At 38.5% G+C, this 18,941-nt stretch overlaps 1 protein-coding gene across 1 annotated transcript; it reads left to right on the forward strand.

The window, feature by feature from the left end:
* The first annotated feature begins 2,212 nt into the window (after positions 1-2,212).
* LOC129628479 (olfactory receptor 8H1-like) lies at positions 2,213-3,475 on the forward strand. Its single transcript, XM_055547916.1, has one exon. The coding sequence runs from the start codon at positions 2,528-2,530 to the stop codon at positions 3,473-3,475; it is 948 nt and encodes a 315-aa protein (XP_055403891.1). The 5' UTR covers positions 2,213-2,527.
* The last annotated feature ends 15,466 nt before the right edge of the window (positions 3,476-18,941 follow it).

Genomic DNA, 18,941 nt, shown 5'->3' on the forward strand with positions numbered 1-18,941 from the left:
AAAGGATCATATAGGCAAAGCTATGGTTTTTCCAGTAGTCATGTATGAATGTGAGAGTTGGACCATAGAGAAGGCTGAAAACCAAATAATCGATGCTTTTGAACTTGGTGTTGAAGAAGACTCTTAAGAGTCCCTTGGACTGTAAGGAGATCAAACCAGTCCATCCTAAAGGAAATAATTCCTAAATATTCTTGGAAGGACTGATGCTGAAGCTGAAGCACCAATAATTTGGCCACCTAATGTGAAGAGCCTACTCATTAGAAAAGACCCTGATGCTGGGAAAAATTGAAGGCAGGAGAAGGGGATGACAGAGGATAAGATGGTTGGATGGCATCATCGACTCAGTGGATATCAGATGATGGTGAGGGACAGGGAAGCCTGGCATGTTACAGCCCTTGGGGTCACAAAGAATCTATACAACTCAGTGACTGAACTGAACTCTGGAGGAAAGTTGGTCAAGGGGTATCAGTCAATGCATAAGGCATTTAATTATGGGATTTATGAAAGGCTAGTATAAAATTGGTCACATTATATTGTGAAATTTTAGTTATAAAATGCAGATGGATACTGACTATATAGTATGATAAGTATGCAAATATAGAAGAATACAATTAAGCACTCAATGAACAAAAATAGCTCAAACATTCACCAAAATTTGAGTTTATTTTCTCATTTTTGAATTTTGTTATATATTCATTTTATTTTTGTACATGCTATATTTTAGTATGTGATGGTGATCTTTAGAAATCATTTTTTGCCACAAAACACACACATGCATAGAAGAACACAAGGGAATTTTTGGAGATGATGGCTAGGTTTAGAACTTTGAATGTGGTGATGGCATTTGGATATATGCAGATGTCTAAATTTATTAATAAGTATATAGTGAATGTGTATAAATCTTCCTGTATCAATGATGTTTCAGTAAAGCTTAAAAAATCAGTTTTGATCACCTCTAGGAGAATTATCCTTTTCATATTTGGAGATTTCATTTGGTATCTAATGGACATATTTACTCTTAGCATAATGTCACACATATATTTAAATATAAAATATAAATATAAAAGTTCATTGTAAAAATGCATCTTTCCATCCCTGATGGTTACAGTCATAGATTAATCATTTCTCTAGAAATAATTACTCTATCCCCACAGGAATAAATTTAGAACATCACAAAGGAAAACTAAAGCATTGGGCTCTTCATTGTGTGGCTCCTAAGGGAAAATGCAACCAACTTTTCAAAGCTTAGCACAGCTGCATTTAGTCCTTGAATTCTTGTCCTTGGAGACATGCAAAGCAATCTTTGATGGAAATTGGTCCATAAGGATGACCAGATGTTGCATAATCACCAATCCCCAGTATATGAGGTTCCCTGGAGTTATCAGGATGAGAGGCAAGGCATATTCTACTCTGCATTCATGCACAGTTAGATTCCTGGTATTCTTTTTAGACACAACTCCCTGACAAATTTTACATTTGAACAGCAGTTGAACAAAATTTCTACATTGATTTACTTTTCCCACAGAATAAAACAAAAGAACTAAATTTTAATAAGAACTTTTCAAAAAATATCATGTTACAGAAATTTTCAGTCTTTGTCATACTGCTAGTCAGATAATATTGGAAATAGTTGTTTTTCCACCAACTCTGACTGCTGGTAAGTATTATTCTGAAAATCAGAAAGTTTTAGTTAGGTTCAAATAAAACAAGGACATTAGAGAAGCATACATGCAGATATCATTTAACCTTACCCTAGGTACTCCCAGGACTTGTGAAAGATAACATTGATGTAGTCAGAGTCTGCAAGGAATGTGTGTATTTTAGAAATATATATATTTTTTAGAAATTTGATATTGAATATCAAGTTACTTTTTTGGAAATTAATGCTAATATGTGGTCTATTATTTTAATACACCATACTGAATTCCAAATGTTGAATTTATATTTCATTAGTATTAAATAATATTGGAAAAAAAATTGTGCATGATGTGTTGAAACAATTTTTTCATCATTATTTTACATCTAACATTTGTTTTTCAGGGTTGCTGAAATTAATTATAAATAGGAATTAGTATTATGGGCATGCGCTCTGTGATCAATCTATCTTCATAGAATTACTGAGACAACATGTACTAGCTCTGACTCTGGATAAATTACCTAAATTCTCTATGTACTTTTTTTCATCTAAAAAGTGTGACTAATATTAATATCTATGGTATAATTTTCTCAGTGGAATTAAAGCTTTAATAAAATGAAACGTTTAAAACACTACAAGGCTATTTCTAATTTTCCAATACAGTAGCTTTTAATATATTACACATAAATGTCAATTTATACACATATCTATATCTAGAAATCAAGTAAAAGATTTTTCTCTTTAGACTTAAGACACCCCTCGATATTATCCTTTTTCAGAAAAAGCTAATATAAATATGCCATGTTGTTCATAGAAACATAAATCTTTTTTGCAGTGATTCCTGCTAAGAATCAACTTTGATTTCTCAACAGTTTGGAGCATTTTAAAACTATGGACAGAAGGAATATCACTCATGTGTCTGACTTCATCCTCATGGGACTGACAGACTCTGAAGAGATCCGGCTGGCCTTCTTCACCCTATTTCTCCTGATGTACCTGATTACTGTGCTGGGCAATGCAGGAATGATGTTGATAATCTGCCTGGATCTCCAGCTTCACACACCCATGTATTTTTTCCTCACCCACCTGTCATTTCTTGACCTCAGTTTCTCAACCGCCGTCACCCCTAAAGCTTTAGACAACTTACTGACTTCCAACAGGTATATTTCATACCTGAACTGCTTCATCCAGATGAATTGTTTTGTCTTTGTGGGGGTCACTGAATGTGTTCTTCTCTCCTCCATGGCCTATGATCGCTATGTAGCCATCTGCAAGCCTCTGCATTACCCAGCTATTATGTCCACTAGACGCTGCTGCTCTCTTGTCTTTGGATCCTTCTTGATTGGCTTCATGGACACCTTTGTCAATGTGCTTTGCTTGAGCAAATTGCATTTCTGTGACTCTAATGTAATCTATCACTTTTTCTGTGATGCACCCCCAGTTTTAGCACTGTCCTGCACTGACACACATGATATTGAAATCACAATATCCATTTTTTCCGGCTTCACCCTACTGGCATCTCTTATCACAATATCTATGTCCTATGCGTCCATCATGTCCACCATCCTGAAAATCACTTCCACTGCAGGGAAGCAAAAAGCCTTCTCTACTTGTGCCTCCCATCTCCTGTCAGTCACCATCTTCTATGGCACTGCGATTTTTACTTATGTAAAACCAAATAAGTCCTACTCTTTGGGAAAGGATCAAGTGGTTTCTGTTTTTTATAGTATTGTCATCCCCATGCTGAATCCACTTATATACAGTCTTCGAAATAAAGAAGTAAAAAATGCTCTCAGCAGAGTCTTACAGAAGAGAAAGTGCTCCAAACAATTAAAGTAACACTGATCCTGAACTTTTAAGCTCCTCTGTTTGTTTGTGTATGTTTTTATTTTTGTCCCTATAGTGTATTTATTTGCTCTTTCTCCAAAAACACATAGAACTATTTATTTATTCTATTCACCCATCCTTTGCTTGAATAAATACAATCTCAGGCCTTTCTAAGAATATGACTTTAGAAATTTACACTGTAATTGGAAACCATGAAACACATTTAAACCATGGTCTCAATATGTATGCTTTTAAGGGCAATTGATTTTCAAAATGAAAAGTAAAGTTGTCAGATTTTAAAGTGTGCTGTAAAAATCCCCATGCATAATCAAACTTTAGAGAATTTTATGATTGAAAAGAGTCCCATTTTGGGAAAAATGATACCAGTTTCAGAAAGCATTTCCTTTACTTGGTGGAGAAGCAAGAGAGCAGAGCGGTTATGATTAATTGGTTCAAAATCAAATGTTCAAGGATTTAGATTCCAAATTTTCTAGTCAATTATATGTAGAATGCTTTTTTAAAAAATCACTGAAACTTTAAGTTTCAAGCTCCTAAATTGCACAGATAAATAACAATTCCAGGTCCAAAGAGTTACTGTAAAGATTAAATCACTTAATTGATGTTAACTTTTTAAGGTTGGATCATGGAAAAAGCAAGAAAGTGCTAGCAAATTATCTATTACTGCTTTATTGACTATGCTAAAGGCCTTTGACTGTGTGGATCCACTCAGCAGTGGCACAGGACTGGAAAAGGTCAGTTTTCATTCCAATCCCAAAGAAAGGCAATGCCAAAGAATGCTCAAACTACTGCACAATTGCACTCATCTCACACGCTAGTAAAGTAATGCTCAAAATTCTCCAAGCCAGGCTTCAGCAATACGTGAACTGTGAACTTCCTGATGTTCAAACTGATTTTAGAAAAGGCAGAGGAACCAGAGATCAAATTGCCAACATCCGCTGGATCATGGAAAAAGCAAAAGAGTTCCAGAAAAACATCTATTTCTGCTTTATTGACTATGCCAAAGCCTTTGACTGTGTGGATCACAATAAACTGTGGACAATTCTGAAAGAGATAGGAATACCAGACCATCTGATCTGCCTCTTGAGAAATCTGTATGCAGGTCAGGAAGCAACAGTTAGAACTGGATATGGAACAACAGACTGGTTTCAAATAAATAACCCTGTGTACGAGACAGCAAAAGAGACGGTGATGTATAGAACAGTCTTATGGACTCTGTGGGAGAGGGAGAGGGTGGGAAGATTTGGGAGAATGGCATTGAAACATGTAAAATATCATGTATGAAATGAGTTGCCAGTCCAGGTTCGATGCACGATACTGGATGCTTGGGGCTGGTGCACTGGGATGACCCAGAGGGATGGAATGGGGAGGGAGGAGGGAGGAGGGTTCAGGATGGGGAACACATGTATACCTGTGGCAGATTCACTTTGATATTTGGCAAAACTAATACAGTTATGTAAAGTCTAAAAATAAAATAAAATTAAAAAAAAAAAAAAGAAAAGGAGTATGTCAAGGCTGTATATTGTCACCCTGTTTATTTAACTTATATGCAGAGTACATCATGAGAAATGCTGGACTGGAAGAAGTACAAGCTGGAAACAAGATTGCCGGGAGAACAATCAATAACCTCAGGTATGCAGATGACACCACTCTTATGACAGAAAGTGAAGAGGAATTCAAAAGCCTCTTGATGAAAGTGAAAGTGGAGAGTGAAAAAGTTGGCTTAAAGCTCAACATTCAGAAAACAAACATCATGGCATCCGGACCCATCACTTCATGGGAAATAGATGGGGAAACAGTGGAAACAGTGGCTTAGTTTATTTTGGGGGGCTCCAAAATCACTGCAGATGGTGACTGCAACCATGAAATCAAAAAACACTTGATCCTTGGAAGGAAAGTTATGACCAACCTAGACAGCATATTCAAAAGCAGAGACATTACTTTGCCAACAAAGGTCCGTCTAATCAAGGCTATGGTTTTTCCTGTGGTCATGTATGGATGTGAAAGTTGGGCTGTGAAGAAGGCTGAGCTCTGAAGAATTGATGCTTTTGAACTGTGATGTTGGAGAAGACTCTTGAGAGTCCCTTGGACTGCAAGGAGATCCAACCAGTCCATTCTGAAGGAGATCAGCCCTGGGATTTCTTTGGAAGGAATGATGCTAAGCTGAAACTCCAATACTTTGGCCACCTCATGCGAAGAGATGACTCATTGGAAAAGACTCTGATGCTGGGAGGGATTGGGGGCAGGAGGAGAACGGGACGACAGAGAATGAGACGACTGGATGGCATCACTGAGTCAATGGACATGTGTCTGAGTGAACTCCGGGAGATGGTGATAGACAGGGAGGCCTGGCATGCTGTGATTCGTGGGGTCACAAAGAGTCGGACACGACTGAGCGACTGAACTGAACTGAAAGCCATTGACTGTGTGGATCACAATAAACTGTGGAAAATTATGAAAGATATGGGAATACCAGACCACTCGGCCTGCCTCTTGAAAAGCCTGTATGCAGGTCAGGAATCAACAGTTAGAACTGGACTTGGAACAACAGACTGGTTCCAAATAGGAAAAGGAGTACGTCAAGGCTGTATATTGTCACCCTGCTTATTTAACTTATATGCAGAGTACATCATGAGAAACGCTGAACTGGAAGAAGCACAAGCTGGAATCGAGATTGCTGGGAGAAATATCAATAATCTTAGATATGCAGATGACACCACCCCTATTGCAGAAAGTGTAGAACTAAAGAGCCTCTTGATGAAAGTGAAAGAGGGGAGTGGAAAAGTCTGGCTCAACATTCAGAAAATGAAGATCATGGCCTCTGGTCCCATCACTTCATGGGAAACAGATGGGGAAACAGTGGAAACAGTGACCTATTTTATTTTTCTTGGCTCCAAAATCACTGCAGATTGTGACTGCAGCCATGAAATCAAAAGACGCTTACTCCTTGGAAGGAAAGTTATGACCAACCTAGACAGCATATTCTGGAGAAGGCAATGGCACCCCACTCCAGTACTCTTGCCTGGACAACCCCATGGATGGAGGAGCCTGGTAGGCTGCAGTCCATGGGATCGCTAAGAGTTGGACACGACTGAGTGACTTCACTTTGACATTTCACTTTCATGCATTGGAGAAGGAAATGTCAACCCACTCCAGTGTTCTTGCCTGGAGAATCCCAGGGGCGGGGGAGCCTGGTTGGCTGACGTCTATGAGGTCGCACAGAGTCAGACACGACGGAAGTGACTTAGCTTAGCTTAGACAGCATATTCAAAAGAAGAGACTTTACTTTGTCAACAAAGGTCCATCTAGTCAAAATTATGTTTTTTCCACTGGTCATGTATGAATGTGAGAGTTGGACTATGAAGAAAACTGAGCGCTGAAGAATTGATATTTTTGAACTGTGGTGTTGGTGAAGACTCGTGAGAGTCCCCTGGACTGCACGGAGATCCAACCAGTCCATTCTAAAGGAGATCAGCCCTGCGTGTTCATTGGAAGGACTAATGTTGAAGCTGAAACTCCAGTATTTGGCCACCTGATGTGAAGGGCTGACTCATTGGAAAATACCCTGATGCTGGGAGGGATTGGGGGCAGGAGGAGAAGGGGACGACAGAGCATTAGATGGTTGGATGGCATCACCGACTTGATGGACTTGAGTTTGGGTAAACTCCGGGAGTTGGTGATGGACAGGGAGGCCTGGCCTGCTGTGATTCATGGGGTTGCAAAGAGTCATACATGACCGAGGGACTGAACTGAATAAATATTGGCCATTATCATCAGAATATTCACATCCCAGTATTTTGAATGCCCAATGCCTTTTTCTTAACAAATATTCATGTGTAGTTTTATGAATTAGCTTTAGTTGATGTAAAGGACAAACACACAGAAAAACTAAAGGAAAATCTAGCATTTCACAGTTTTGCTTTTAGAATGGAATGTGTTAATATTGGAGATATTTGAAAATTTTAAGGAAATAGAAATGCCTAAGAAGTTATTCAGGGTTTTGTATGTGTTGTTCTAGATTGATAGTTTTTTTTTTATTTATTTATTTTAATTTGAGGCTAATTGCTTTACAGCATTTTGGTGGGTTTTGCCATAATGTGACATGAATCAGCCATGGGTGTACATGTGTCCCTCATCTAATCCCCCATCTAAACCCCCCTCCCAATCCCATCCTTCAGGGTTGTCCCAGTGCACCAGCTTTGAGTGCCCTGTTGCATGCATTGAATTTGGACTGGTGCTCTATTTCACATATGGTAATATACATGTTTCAATGCTAGTCTCTCAAATCATCCCACGCTCACCTTCTCCCACAGAGTTCAAAAGTCTGTTCTTTACATCTATGTCTCTTTTGCTGTCTCACATATAGGGTCATTGTTACCATCTTCCTAAATTCCATATAATGTGTTAATATACTTTGTTGGTGCTTTTCTTTCTGACTTATTTCACTCTGTATAAAAGGTTCAAGTTTCATCCACCCCATTAGAACTGAGGTAAAAAAAATGCGTAAAAACTGCATTATTTTTAATAGCTTAGTAATATTTCATTGTATATATGTGCCACAGCTTTCTTATCCAGTTGTCTGCCAATGGACACCTAGGTTGCTTTCAAGTCTTAGCTATTATAAGCAGATGGATAGTTTTAAATATATATATATATATGTGTGTGTGTGTGTGTGTGTGTGTGTGTGTGTGTGTTTGTGTGTGTGTATTAGGTATATGAACAATAGTCCTATCATTTCCTGTGTGCTTTTTGGAGGTTTTCTGTGTATACTTACAAGTTTAATCTTTGATTATTCCTTTATCATTGAAATCTAAAAGGACTGTGTTTGGTTCATGGGAGGATCTAGATTCTTATTTTGCAGTGTTTTGCACATAAATATTTGTAAATTTATTGTTAAAATTCTGCATGCAGTGTTATCACTTTTATGGCTCCCGGAATATATCAATTCTATTTTATTAATATTTATTTATTTTTTATTGATGTATAATTGTTTTCCAATGCTGTGTCAGTTTCTGCTGTACAAGAAAGTGAATCAGCTATAAGTATACATATTTTCCTTCACTGTTGGATTGGTGTCCCATTCCCAACTGAAAATATTTAATAAGGCTACCTTTCTGTTACAGGTCAATAAGCTTCAGTAAATGCATATTTGTTGAAATCCTGTGTATTTTAAAACATTACTGCCTTTCTGCTAATTTCTTTAGGTTTGATATGATGGGAGAGGGAGAGGGTGGGATGATTTGGGAGAATGGCATTGAAGCATGTATAATATCATATATGAAACAAATCACCAGTCCAAGTACAATGCATGATACAGGATGCTTGGGGCTAGTGCACTGGGACGACCCAGAGGGATGGTATGGGGAGGGATCAGGGAGTGGGGTTCAGGATGGGGAACACCTGTATACCCGTGGTGGATTCATGTCGATGTATGGCAAAACCAATACAATATTGTAAAGTAATTAACCTCCAATTAAAATAAATAAAATAAAATAATAAAATAAAATAAATAAATTCTTAATCTAAATGCTTGGTTCACCTAATCATTTTTTTAAAAACAGAGAAAAATTATAAAGCTACCAGTTTGCAATGAATTCAGAAGCTCTGGTAACCCATAACCTTTAATCACTAGAATACTAAAATTTCTTATATTTTAAAGCTTTTCTTATACATAACCTTGAATTGCAATTTTAATTTTCTCTATTGAAATCTTATTTTAGAAAGTATTTTTTATTTTCTAGGTATTTCATATTTCTTGTTTAAGCTTTGGAAACTACATAGATCATTTTATTCAAACATCAGTGGTTATAAAAAATTTATTTGAAATTTAGATTGCTCTCTATGTAAAACAATCTTTGACTTTTGTAAATATTTTTAAATGTTAAGAATAAAATGCATAAGCATAAACTATCTATTAGGAGATAATGTAAATTATTTGTATTAATTAAAAACTCTCAATAAATTCAAATGTTTTAAATGTGCATTGTTTCACCTACCTAATTTATTTTAATTATTTTCCATTTTTACAAATTCTACTTGAGATTATTATGACTTATTTTTACTCTGATGTCCATGTTTTCTAGACTCTATATTTACAGCAATTGCTATTTATTTTTGCTTGCATTTGTTCAGTAATATACTTTTTGACTCCTCTCTCATCTTTCAGAAGCATAATGCTTTTTCTTATATTTCTGGGCATTTTTCATTTTTCTAGTCTTTTACAAGCTATGTTTATACCTTTTTTCAAGATAAAGGTGATGCATTTATGCAGTGGAGTACAGAACTCATAAAAAATAGCTGGGTTTAATTTTTATTCACTATAATGTGCTTCCCTAAGATCAAAGAGTTGATAATTTTTTTAATGTGTGTGTGTGTGTGTGTGTGTGTGTGTGTCTATGCGTGTGTGTAGAGACATGAAGTATTTTAGCATAGCACAATTCCTAAGCCATTTTGGAGGTATATTTAGAGATTCTCATTTCTCCAAATCAGGCAGAAAAACTTCATTAATTCCATAGTATTAAAAATAAAACTCGGTTTTGCTTTTATTTTTCCTTGAAAAGAGACTTGAACATCAACCTAGTTTAGTGTACTCTTTCCAGCATTGCTACAAAATGACCTCTGGAAAAGATGAAATCCCCACTGCTGCCTTCACTGTGCATGAATCTTGAGAAGGAATGAAACAAATTGAGTGGTCAAAACATTTATTGAAAGGAACCAAAGATTAATTTCATGAAGTTCTTTTAGGAGAAAATACGTGTATTTAAAATATTTGTCTTTTTCTTCAACAAGGTTGTAAGCTCTTTGAGAAAAATTTGTTTAGTCATAGTTTTGCTCTCCACAGCATGGAACAAATGTGTCATATATGCGGTAGATAAGTAAATGCTTTATTTGCTTTTTTGGCTTGTGGAAACATAGTGATGAATTCATTAAGGTTAAGAATTCTATCTTATTCATGTTTATATCTTGCCTGGTATTTAGACAATCTTGTGCATATCAGCACTCAAAAAACATTAGGAAGGTGGGAGGGGAGGTTCAGGATTGGGAACACGTGTACACCCGTGTGGATTCATGTTGATGTATGGCAAAACCAATACAATATTGTAAAGTAATCAGCCTCTAATTAAAATAAATAAATTTAAATTAAAAAAGCCTTAATTGAAAATTCTATTTCTAGAATTCTTTCAAAAACATTGCTTACTTTTATAGTAAAAATAGCATAGTGATTAATAGATTTCTTTCCAAATGATTGTTTTCTTTAATGGTTAGGATAAGGAAATGTATAGGATAAATGTATGTAGATTTATACTTTGCTGATGTGTTTTGTAATGACCACAGTCAACTGGTTAGGCCTTCTGACATATCTTACATACATCACAAACCAACCTTCTGCAGAAATAAACAGTTTTCAGTCTTGGGACTAGCTGAAGACAATTCATGTGAAGGGATATGTGTGTGCACAATGTATACATTTGGTTTTAAAATTTTAACTTTCTCCTCTGATCTACATTACTGATATCTGACTCCTGAAAACTTCACTTTACAATGTGATTTTACATTATAAACTATTGCAAGTGACAGCTGATGAGATATACTTTGTATTATTTGGGGACTTATAGAGCTATTTCAAATCCTGACAGATGATGCTGGAAAAGTGCTGCACTTAATATGCCAGCAAATTTAGAAAACTTAGCAGTGGCCACAGGACTGGAAAAGGTCAGTTTTCATTCCAATCCCAAAGAAAGGCAATGCCAAAGAATGCTCAAACTACTGCACAATTGCACTCATCTCACACGCTAGTAAAGTAATGTTCAAAATTCTCCAAGTCGGAATTCAGCAATACGTGAACTGTGAACTTCCTGATGTTCAAACTGGTTTTAGAAAAGGCAGAGGAACCAGAGATCAAATTGCCAACATCTGCTGGATCATGGAAAAAGGAAAAGAGTTTCAAAAATACATCTATTTCTACTTTATTGATTATGCCAAAGCCTTTGACTGTGTGAATCACAATAAACTGTGGAACATTCTGAAAGAGATGGGAATAGCAGACCACCTGACCTTCCTCTTGAGAAGTGTGTATGCAGGTCAAGAAGCAACAGTTAGAACTGCACATGGAACAACAGAATGGCTCCAAATAGGAAAAGGATTACATCAAGGCGGTATATTGTCATCCTGCTTATTTATCTTATATGCAGAGTACATCATGAGAAACGCTGGGCTGGAAGAAGCACAAGCTGGAATCAAGATTGCTGGGAGAAATATCAATAACCTCAGATATGCAAATGACACCACCCTTAAGGCAGAAAGTGAAGAGGAACTAAAAAGCCTCTTGATGAAAGTGAAAGTAGAGAGTGGAAAAGCTGGCTTAAAGCTCAACATTCAGAAAACTAAGATCACGGCATCTGGTCCCATCACTTCATGGGAAATAGATGGGGAAACAGTGTCAAACTTTATTTTTCTCGGCTCCCAAATCACTGTAGATGGTGATTGCAGCCATGAAGTTAAAAGATGCTTACTCCTTGGAAGGAAAGTTATGACCAACCTAGATAGCACATTGAAAAGCAGAGACATTACTTTGCCAACAAAGGTCCATCTAGTCAAGGCTATTGTTTTTCCAGTGGTCATGTATGGATGTGAGAGTTGGACTGTGAAGAAAACTGAGCATCGAAGAATTGATGCCTTTGAACTGTGGTATTGGAGAAGACCCTTGAGAGTCCCTTGGACTGCAAGGAGATCCAACCAGTCCATTCTAAAGGAGTTCAGTCCTGGGTGTTCTTTGGAAGGACTGATGCTAAAGCTGAAACTCCTATATTTTGGCCACCTAATGCGAAGAGTTGACTCATTGGAAAAGACTCTGATGCTGGGAGGGATTGGAGGCAGGAGGAGAAGGCGACGACAGCGGATGAGATGGCTGGATGACATCACTGACTCGATGGACGTGAGTTTAGGTGAACTCCGGGAGTTGGTGATGGACAGGGAGACGTGGAGTGCTACAGTTTATGGGGTTGCAAAAAGTCAGACATGACTGAGTTACTGAACTGAACTGAACTGAAGGCTGTCTTAGCAACTCATCACTCATTCCCTTCTTAAACCTACATACATTTTTCATTCTATGCACAATATCTGATTCAGATGATTGCTTTCATTATATTTCACCACCATCTTGGAAAGTTATTAAAGTGATATTTCCTTTTCTTTCCCTCTATCAAAGCTTTTCATTTATTCACTATAACTATAATGCTTAAATTTTTTATAGTTGTGTGAAAAATGTCAGCTGCTGAAATTTATTTATATTTACCTATATTTTCCTCAGTTCTTATTGTATGTATTATGTGCACTTGCACTGTGTATGTGTTCTGTAGATCATTTCAGGCCTTTATATTTATTTAGTATTAATAAAATCACATATCAATTGTTGTTTTTTTTTGTTTTAATGTTTCCTAGTTAATCTCTCTCTAAGAGCAGAAACATACCACACTTTTCCAGTTAATCATAAAATGTAGAAATATATTTTACTTGTTGAGTTATGATTAAATGTCCCTATGCATACATATTTTGATATAGACCTCAAACTTATCCTTCATGACCTCTCATCATTCTCTCTTTGAACTGCTCTATCTGTACCATCCCTCAAAACCTCTAATTCATATCTTTCCATAGTGGGTTAAGCAGGTATTACTAAGTCCTAGAAAAAGAACAGTAAATTCAACCTGAAAGGGAACAGAATTTTCAAAGCCAATAGATGCTTCCTATGCTCAAGGATTATCTAGTTATTTAAAAATAAAATAAAATAAAACAGTAGACACAGAAGATATTCTGGAAATTGAGTAGAAGTTATCCTTTTGTAGGAGGCATTTACATTTAAAGGGAAATGTCCATGTAGCTCAGACGGTAAAGAATCTGCCTGAAATGCAGGAGACCTAGGTTCAATCCCTGGGTAGGGAAGATCCCTTGGAGAAGGAAATTGCAACCCACTCAAGTATTCTTGCCTGGAGAATCCCCACGAACAGAGGAGCTTGGTGGACTACAATCCAGTCCATGAAGTCACAAAGTGTTGGGTACTGAGTGACTAACACTGCTACTCTCCATTTGGAAGGATGTCTCCCTCTCTGGTCTTCCCTGCTGGCTCAGTGAGTAAAGAATCTGCCTGCAATGCAGAGGACCTGGTTTTGATCCCTAGGTTGGGAAGATCCCCTGCAGAGGGAATGGCTACCCTCTCCAGTATTCTTGCCTAGAGAACTCCAAGGACAGAGGAGCCTAGAGGGCTACAGTCCATAAGGTCACAAAGATTCAGAGAGTCCGACATGACTGAGTGACTATCACTTTCACTTTGCCTCCCTTTCTATACCAGGAGGAGAAAGATGGCTAAATCTCCATTCAGTGAAGAAGGAATGAAGTTGAGTCTGCATTAACAACTGCACTCTTGGTTACTATTCCTTCCCTGACTCCCACCCTCCCACATCTTCTTTCACCTTTAGCTGGAGATGGTATTTAAGGTAGTGGCTTGGACACTTTTTGGAGAATTACTCAGTTTTCTTGGGTGTCTCCATGTATAAAGGGGGTATACATATTACTACATTTCTATTTGTTTTTATCCTGGTCATATGCCTTTCATTACAAGAAGGTGGGTTTCAGCCAAAAATCGGAAAGGACAGAGTGAAAATTATTTTTTGTTTCCCACAAATCTCATAAAGAAGGTGAAAAATGAAACAAATTAGATAACAATTAATGAATTAGAAAACAAAAAAAGATAATTTCATAGTGCACTAAGTGCAGGCGGCTGCAACCGGCTTGCTAAGTGCGGCCGAGAGGAGCTACCCCACGTCTGAGGTCAGGGGCAGAAGCCGGGAGGACCCCATGACTGAAGGGCAGTGGCCAAGAGGCGTTACCCCATGTCCGAGATAAGGGGCAGCGGCCAAGAGTGCCAGGCTGCGATGGTGCAGGAATGGCCTAGAGGAGCTACCCCACATCCAAGGTCGGGGGGGCGGCCAGGAGGATCAACCCCACGTCCAAGGAGCCGTGGCTGTGTGGGCATAGGAGGGCCTAGAGGAGCTATCCCAAGTTGAAGGTCAGGAAGGGTGGCAGTGAGGAGATACCCCTCGTCCAAGGTAAGGAGCAGCGGCTGTGCTTTGCTGGAGCTGCCTCGAAGAGATACCCTACACACAAGGTAAGAGAAACCCAAGTAAGATGGTAGGTGTTGCAAGAGGGCACCAGAGGGCAGACATACTGAAACCATACTCACAGAAAACTAGTCAATCTAATCACACTAGGACCACAGCCTTGTCTAAATCAATGAAACTAAGCCATGCCCGTGGGGCAACCCAAGATGGTCGGGTCATGGTGGAGAGATCTAACAGAATGTGGTCCACTGGAGAAGGGAATGGCAAACCACTTCAGTATTCTTGCCTTGAGAAATCCATGAACAGTATGAAAAGGCAAAATGATAGGATACTGAAAGAGAAACTCCCCAGGTCAGTAGGTGCCCAATATGCTACTGGAGACCAGTGGAGAAATAGCTCCAGAAAGAATTAAGGGATGGAGTCAAAGCAAAAAGAATACCCAGCTGTGGATGTGACTGGTGATAGAAGCAAGGTCTGATGCTGTAAAGAGCAATATGCATAAGAACCTGGAATGTCAGGTCCATGAATCAAGGCAAACTGGAAGTGGTCAAACAAGAGATGGCAAGAGTGAATGTCGACATTCTAGGAATCAGCAAATTAAATGGACTGGAATGGGTGAATTTAATTCAGAGGACTATTATATCTACTACTGCAGGCAGGAATCCCTCAGAAGAAATGGAGTAGTCACCATGGTCAACAAAAGAGTCTGAAATGCAGTTATTGGATGCAATCTCAAAAATGACAGAATGATCTCTGTTCATTTCCAAGACAAACCATTCAATATCACAGTAATCCAAGTTTATGCCCCAACCAGTAATGCTGAAGAAGCTGAAGTTGAATGGCTCTATGAAGACCTACAAGACCTTTTAGAACAAACATCCAAAAAAGATATCCCTTTCAATATAGGGGACTGGAATACAAAAGTAAGAAGTCAAGAAACACCTGGAATAACAGGCAAATTTGGCCTTGGAATACGGAATGAAGCAGGACAAAGACTAATAGAGTTTTGCCAAGAAAATGCACTAGTCATATCAAACACCCTCTTCCATCAACACAAGAGAAGACTCTACACATGGGCATCACCAGATGGTCAAGCCTGAAATCAGATTGATTATATTCTTTGCAGCCAAAGATGGAGAAGCTCTATAAAGTCAGAAAAAAAAAAAAAAAAATGTCCAGGAGCTGACTGGGGCTCAGATCATGAACTCCTTATTGCCAAATTCAGACTTAAATTGAAGAAAGTAGGGAAAATCACTAGACCATTCAGGTATGACCTAAATCAAATCCCTTATGATTATACAGTGGAAGTGAGAAATAGATTTAAGGGCCTAGATCTGATAGATAGAGTGCCTGATGAACTATGGAATGAGGTTTATGACATTGCACAGGACACAGGGATCAAGACCATCCCCATGGAAAAGAAATGAAAAAAAGCAAAATGGCTGCCTGGGGAGGCCTTACAAATAGCTGTGAAAAGAAGAGAAGTGAAAAGCAAAGGAGAAAAGGAAAGATATAAGCATCTGAATGCAGAGTTCCAAAGAATAGCAAGACAAGATAAGAAAGCCTTCCTCAGTGATCAATGCAAAGAAATAGAGGGAAACAACAGAATGGGAAATATTAGAGATCTCTTCAAGAAAATTAGAGATACCAAAGGAACATTTCATGCAAAGATGGGCTCGATAAAGGACAGAAATAGTATGGACCTAACAGAAGCATAAGATATCAAGAAGAGATGGCAAGAATACACAGAAGAACTGTACAAAAAAGATCTTCATGACCCAGATAATCACAATGGTGTGATCACTGACCTAGAGCCAGACATCCTGGAGTGTGAAGTCAAGTGGGCCTTAGAAAGCATCACTATGGACAAAGCTAGTGCAGGTGCAGGAATTCCAGTTGAGCTATTCCAAATCCTGAAAGATGATGCCGTGAAAGAGCTGCACTCAATATGATATGCCAGCAAATTTGGAAAACTCAGCAGTGGCCACAGGACTGGAAAAGGTCAGTTTTCATTCCGATCCCAAAGAAAGGCAATGCCAAAGAATGCTCAAACTACCGCACAATTGCACTCATTTCATATGCTAGTAAAGTACTGCTCAAAATTCTCCAAGCCAGGTTTCAACAATATGTGAATTGTGAGCTTCCTGATGTTCAAGCTGGTTTTAGAAAAGGAACCAGAGATCAAATTTCCAACATCCGCTGGATCATGGAAAAAGCAAGAGAGTTCCAGAAAAACATCTATTTCTGCTTTACTGACTATGCCAAAGCCTTTGACTGTGTGGATCACAATAAACTGTGGAAAATTCTGAAAGAGATGGGAATACCAGACCCCCTGACCTGCCTCTTGAGAAATCTGTATGCAGGTCAAGAAGTAACAGTTAGAACTGGACATGGAACAAGAGACTGGTTTCAAATAGGAAAAGGAGTATGTCAAGGCTGTATATTGTCACCCTGTTTATTTAACTTATATGCAAAGTACACCATGAGAAATGCTGGGCTGGAAGAAGCACAAGCTGGAATCAAGATTGCCGGGAGAAACATCAATAACCTCAGATATGCAGATGACAACACCCTTATGGCAGAAAGTGAAGAGAAACTAAAAAACCTCTTGAAGAAAGTGAAGTGGAGAGTGAAAAATTTGGCTTAAAGCTCAACATTCCGAAAACAAAGATCATGGCATCCAGTCCCATCACTGCATTGGGAATAGATGTGGAAACAGTGGAAACAGTGTCAGAGTTTTTATTTTTTGGGGCTCCAAAATCACTGTAGATGGTGACTGCATCCATGAAATTAAAAGACAGTCACTCCTTGGAAGGAAAGTTATATCCAACCTAGATAGCACATTCAAAAGCAAAGACATTACTTGCCAACAAAGGTTCATCTAGTCAAGGCTATGGTTTTTCCTGTGGTCATGTATGGATGTGAGAGTTGGACTGTGAAGAAGGCTGAGCACCGAAGAATTGATGCTTTTGAACTGCGGTGTTGGAGAAGACTCTTGAGAGTCCTTGGACTGCAAGGACATCCATTCAGTCCATTCTGAAAGAGATCAGCCCTGGGATTTCTTTGGAAGGAATGATGCTAAAGCTGAAACTCCAGTACTTTGGCCACCTCATGCGAAAAGTTGACTCATCGGAAAAGACTCTGATGCTGGGAGGGATTGGGGGCAGGAGGAGAAGGGGATGACAGAGGATGAGATGGCTGGATGGCATCACTGACTCAATGGACGTGAGTCTGGGTGAACTCTGGGAGTTGGTGACTGACAGGGAGCCCTGGCGTGCTGCGATTCATGGGGTCACCAGGAGTTGGACACGACTGAGTGACTGAACTGAACTGAACTGTGGGAAACCTGGATTCAATCCCTGGGTCAGGAAGATACCCTGGAGAAGGAATTGACAACCCACTCCAGCATTCTTGCCTGGAGAATCCCATGGACAGAGAAGCCTGGCAGACCATGGGGTGGCAAAGAATCAGACACAACTGAGCACCTACATCATGTGATGATGATGTGATCATTTGTATCACTGTAGACCCCCTGTGTCGGTTTCTGAATTTTACATAACTGGAATCAAACTGTATATATTCTTCCATGCATTGTGTTTAGTGAACTCTAATTGTCTGGTTATTGTGTGGATTATTGTCTTAGTTTGCTTGGACTGCTATAGTAAAAATATCATAAACAATACCTTTTTTTTTTTTTTCCCCTGAGAGGTTAGTGGAACTCAGCTTTTGTTCAGTGATTTGGAAGACAAGGGTGATTCATGGTAATGCAAATTTGGATCTTGACAAGATGGAACAGGTCATCACAACACTAAATCTGTAAATAAATGGGGAGTTAAAGTGACAGGAAAGATAAAGAGAGGATAAATAACCTATTGGGCTTCCCTGGTGACTCAGCAGTAAAAATTCTACCTGAAATGCAGGAGCTGTCGGAGACTCAGGTTTGACACCTGGAGAATTCATGGACAGACGACCCTGGCTGGCTATATTCCATAGGGTAGCAAAGAGTTGGACAAAACTGAAGAGACTTAGCACACATGGAAATTACCAATTCATATATATATATATATATATATATATATATATATGTGTGTGTGTGTGTATCACCAGATGAAAGCAAAGAACTACACATCATAGTGAGGAATAAAAGTAGTCTGGGAAGGGGGACTATCATTTGCAAGATTAACAATGGTGACCACTCCTGTAGTAACTCTCTACCTTGGCTAAAAGAATTCATTGTTCTACACAGAATTCTTATCTCAGAAATGTAACAAATAATGTCAGTCTTATACCCATCTTGTCACTACTCAGGTTTGAGAGTATTTAAAGTTCCTATCTATAACAAA

Source organism: Bubalus kerabau, chromosome 15 (genome assembly GCF_029407905.1).
Source record: "Bubalus kerabau isolate K-KA32 ecotype Philippines breed swamp buffalo chromosome 15, PCC_UOA_SB_1v2, whole genome shotgun sequence".
Lineage (NCBI taxonomy): Eukaryota > Metazoa > Chordata > Mammalia > Artiodactyla > Bovidae > Bubalus > Bubalus kerabau.

Excerpts from the sequence above, each read along its gene's own strand:
- LOC129628479 (XM_055547916.1), top strand. The coding sequence starts at position 2,528 with ATGGACAGAAGGAATATCACTCATGTGTCTGACTTCATCCTCATGGGA.